Below are 4049 nucleotides of genomic sequence, written 5' to 3'. Positions count from 1 at the left end.
TTTCCTGTAGTGTCTGTATTAATCTGATGCTCCACCTGCTTTTGATTTTGTTTATTGGAAGAGTCTTTAAGAGATAAGTTAGATAGCATAGCAGTTTCATCAAAAACAACATCTTTGCTAATCACAACTTTTCTATTTTCAGGACACCATAACTTATACCCTTTTAATACCAGCTTTATAACCAAGAAAAATGCATTTAATGGATCTCGGTTCTAATTTTCCATTATCAACATGAGCATACGCAGGACACCCAAAAATCTTTAAATTAGAATAATTAGCAGGATTACCAGACCATACCTCTTGTGGAGTCTATTTCTCAATGGCAATGGATGGAGATCGGTTGATCAAAAAACATGCAGTAGAGGCTGCTTCTGCCTAAAATGACTTCGGTAAGTTGGCATTTGACAACATACAATGAACCTTCTCGATGATCGTTCTGTTCATTCGTTCTGCAACGCCGTTTTGCTGTGGAGTATGATGAATTGTCAAGTGTCTCATGATCCCTTCTGACTTGCACATTCTATTAAACTCATCGTAACGTAACTCTAAGCCATTTCTGCATGCGGAGGTATTTTATCTGCTTTTCCGTCTGCTTTTCAATCATAATTTTCCAAGACTTAAATGTGGAAAACACATCACTTTTCTGCTTCAGGAAGAACGCCCAAACTTTTCTGGAAAAATCATCAATAAAGGTTAGCATATAATTAGCTCCACCTCTCGAAGGCACTCTAGATGGCCCCTACAGATCAGAATGAATATATTCCAACGTTCCCTTCGTGTTATGGATTTCTCTAGTGAATCAAACTCTCTTTTGCTTCCCAAAAACATAGTGCTCACAGAAATTCAGTTTGCAAGTTCCTTGCCCATCAAGAAGTCCTCTTTTGCTCAATTCTGCCATGCCATTCTCACTCATATGCACTAGGCGCATATGCCAAAGTTTAGTAATATCATTATTTGACAAGGAAGAGGAAGCGACAACTGCATTACTAGTAACAGTAGAACCCTGCAAAACATATAACTTGGCAATCTTTCTCCGCCCTTTCATCACAACAAGGGACCCTTTAGAAATCTTTAAAACCCCACTTTCAGCTGTGTATCTGTACCCTTTTGAATCAAGAGTACTCAACGAAATTAAATTTCTTTTCAAACAACTCCATCAAACATCTTAACTTTAATTGTTCCAACACTTGCGATTTTACACGAAGCATTATTTCCCATCAAAACAACACCTTCAGACATTGTTTCGTAAGTTGTAAACCAATCCCGATTGGGACTCATATGGAAGGTGTAACCTGAATCATGTATCCATTCCTCGCTTACTTTAGAATCATTGACAGAAGCGACTAGAAGTTCACCATCGCTGTAATCTTCTACAACATCACTTCACCGAATTTTCGGTTGTTTTCCTTTTGATTCGACCTCCTTTTAATCTTGCTCTGTAGCTTATAGCACTCAGATTTAATGTGCCCTTTCTTCTTACAGAAGTTACAAGTTTTACCTCTGTTTGAAGACTTCGATCTACCCTTAGATTTACCACGAGGATTTCGTTCTTGTGTCCTACCATGATCATCATCAGCATTCCGATCTTGTCTCCTACGAACAATGAGACCCTCTCCCTGAGAGTCGGGTTTAACCACAAGATGCTTCATCTTATCATACGAGGTTAAAGAATCATAAACCTCATCAACTGTGAGAGACTCGCGGCTATATAAAATCGTGTCTCTAAAGGTTGAATAAGACGGGGGCAACGAACAAAGTAAAATCAACCCTAGATCTTCCTTATCAAACTGAACCTCCATGGCCTCCAAGTTTGAGAGAATTTCTTTTAACACTGTTAAGTGTTCGTGTACAGATGCACCTTCCTCCAAACGATGAGCATAAAAACGCTACTTCATATGCAACTTGCTTGTTAGAGTTTTTGACATACATATTTGTTCTAGCCTTTTCTATAATGCAGTGGCAGTCTTCTCTTTCATCACATCCTGCAGAATTTTGTTGGACAAATGCAATGTAATTGTGTTAACGCCTTTCGATCCTTACGCTTCTTCTTTTCATCTGTTAATGTTGAAGGCATCTTATCTATCCCTAGCAGGACATCCTCTAGATCCATCTGTGCAAGAACTGCTTGCATCTTAATTTGCCACAACGCAAATTTAGTGTTGCGATCTAACAGTAAAATTTCATACTTCAAAGATGTCATTACCGTGATCGAGATGAACAACCCGGAAGCTCTGATACCAATTTATGAAAAAAATAAAATAAAATAAAATAAAAAAACACACAGAGATTTTACGTGGAAACCCTTTTGGGAAAAAACCACGAGGAGAGGAGAAGAAAATCCACTATGTCGAAAATTTTAATTAATACAAGAGGAATAGACTATGTCTATTTATAGGCTTGTAAATCCATATTTTAGTAGGATTGAAACACCTTATCTTAATCAATATAAAATAGATGGAGTTTAATAAGGTTTAAAAAACCTTATTCTAAAATAAAATAAAAGAAGTCTAGTTCTATATGGATTTTACTTTTGTTTTATTTTCCATCGTATGTTATTTAAATAAGAATTTGGGTCACTTAATTCTAACATGTGGTGTGGCCAAGGATGCTTTACTACAGGCCAAGGAAGATACCCAACAACGTCCATCAATTTTGAGAAGAAAAAGAGGTGATGAAGCTGGTTTCACATATGAAGCTATGGAATACTTAGCTTCAAGGAAGAAAGTAAAGAAGTTAAGAAACAAGTCTCAGAAAGCTTGTAAATGTGGCTTTGCTCTGTTAGAAACGATGCTGAGGCCGCATTTAGCATGTTGGGAGAGATACAAAGAGTCGCATTCACAGTGTTTGAGTCCCTCTTTTCTCATATCAATGGCACAAAGATGGAATCAAAATCGACCAATTGGTCTTTGCTGTCCAAGTTGATGAGCTCCAAATGCATAACACATGAGGGAGAAGCAACAGAAACCAATGAATTTGAGAAAATGGATGCATTTTTGTGCACTCTCATTGGTAACAAGACTAGAAAATCTGGTAAAATGAGCAATGATGATGCACAAATTGAGTTGCAGAAATTGAAGCTAAGCATTCAAGATCTTAGAGATGGAGTGGAGTGCTTGTTGAGGCTCTTGGTCAAAACTAGAGTTTCTATTCTCAACATCCTTAGCCATTAGGCTGCATAAAGTTATAACGTATGGCAATAGAAAACAACTTTATACAATTTTGCTGTACATCCTTGTATATTGGTAACAAATACATGTATACTTCATCTATCATAATTGAAAAGAATTTTAATGAACAACTCTACATCTTTCTTTATCATATACATTTGTTGTTTATTCTCTAGCTAGTATAATAACTTTCATCCATGTATATACATTTGTTGTTTATCATATACATCTGTTGATAGCATGAAACAAAAATCTTGGATTCCCATTTGGGCATTTCACACCTTAGTATCTTGAAGGAATTGAGAGTGACCATCCATGCAATGACGAACATTGAATGCAAAGATGCGAACTCACAAAAAGTGGCAAGCTCATTACTTTGGCGAACTAAAAATACGAATTGAATTTAAAGAGATTATTTGCAAGTCAAGTTAAAAAATATATATATATTTTCTTTCTAGAAAATTTAATATTTATTAGCGTAATATATTTAGCATTTATTAACATAATATTTTTAACATTTATTAGTATAAAAATATTTGTTATTTCTTTCCATATTTAGGAGTTTTTTTTAATTATATAAATACCCATGTTACATTGTTAAAAACAGATGAGTGAAAAATAATAAATCCTTAGCAGACAATTTTGTTGTTAAATTTTTCTCGTTTCTTCTCTGCAATCTTTTCTTCTTTAGTATCGAAATTTCAACAAGTAGTATCAGAGATATCTTCTTAAGGACTGTTGTTGTTCTTTTTTTTGTTATAAATGGCTTTCGCAAGTTTTTCACCACTTTTATCGTTTGTTTTCAATAGAGAAAATTATCATATATGGGTTGTTAAGATGAAGACTTACCTACAAGCTTATGACTTGTGGGAGGTTGTGAAT

General features: G+C 35.2%; 1 protein-coding gene across 1 annotated transcript; it reads left to right on the top strand.

Annotated features, from left to right (window-relative positions):
• The first annotated feature begins 2762 nt into the window (after positions 1-2762).
• On the top strand, positions 2763-3170 carry LOC108466180 (uncharacterized). The gene has a single exon (XM_053022596.1). It carries the CDS (start codon positions 2763-2765, stop codon positions 3168-3170), a length of 408 nt encoding a protein of 135 aa, XP_052878556.1.
• The last annotated feature ends 879 nt before the right edge of the window (positions 3171-4049 follow it).

The sequence above is a fragment of the Gossypium arboreum genome, chromosome 2, assembly GCF_025698485.1.
Source record: "Gossypium arboreum isolate Shixiya-1 chromosome 2, ASM2569848v2, whole genome shotgun sequence".
Taxonomy (NCBI): domain Eukaryota; kingdom Viridiplantae; phylum Streptophyta; class Magnoliopsida; order Malvales; family Malvaceae; genus Gossypium; species Gossypium arboreum.
The sequence above is the reverse complement of the archived record's forward strand: the minus strand, read 5'-3'. Positions and strand labels throughout refer to the sequence as shown.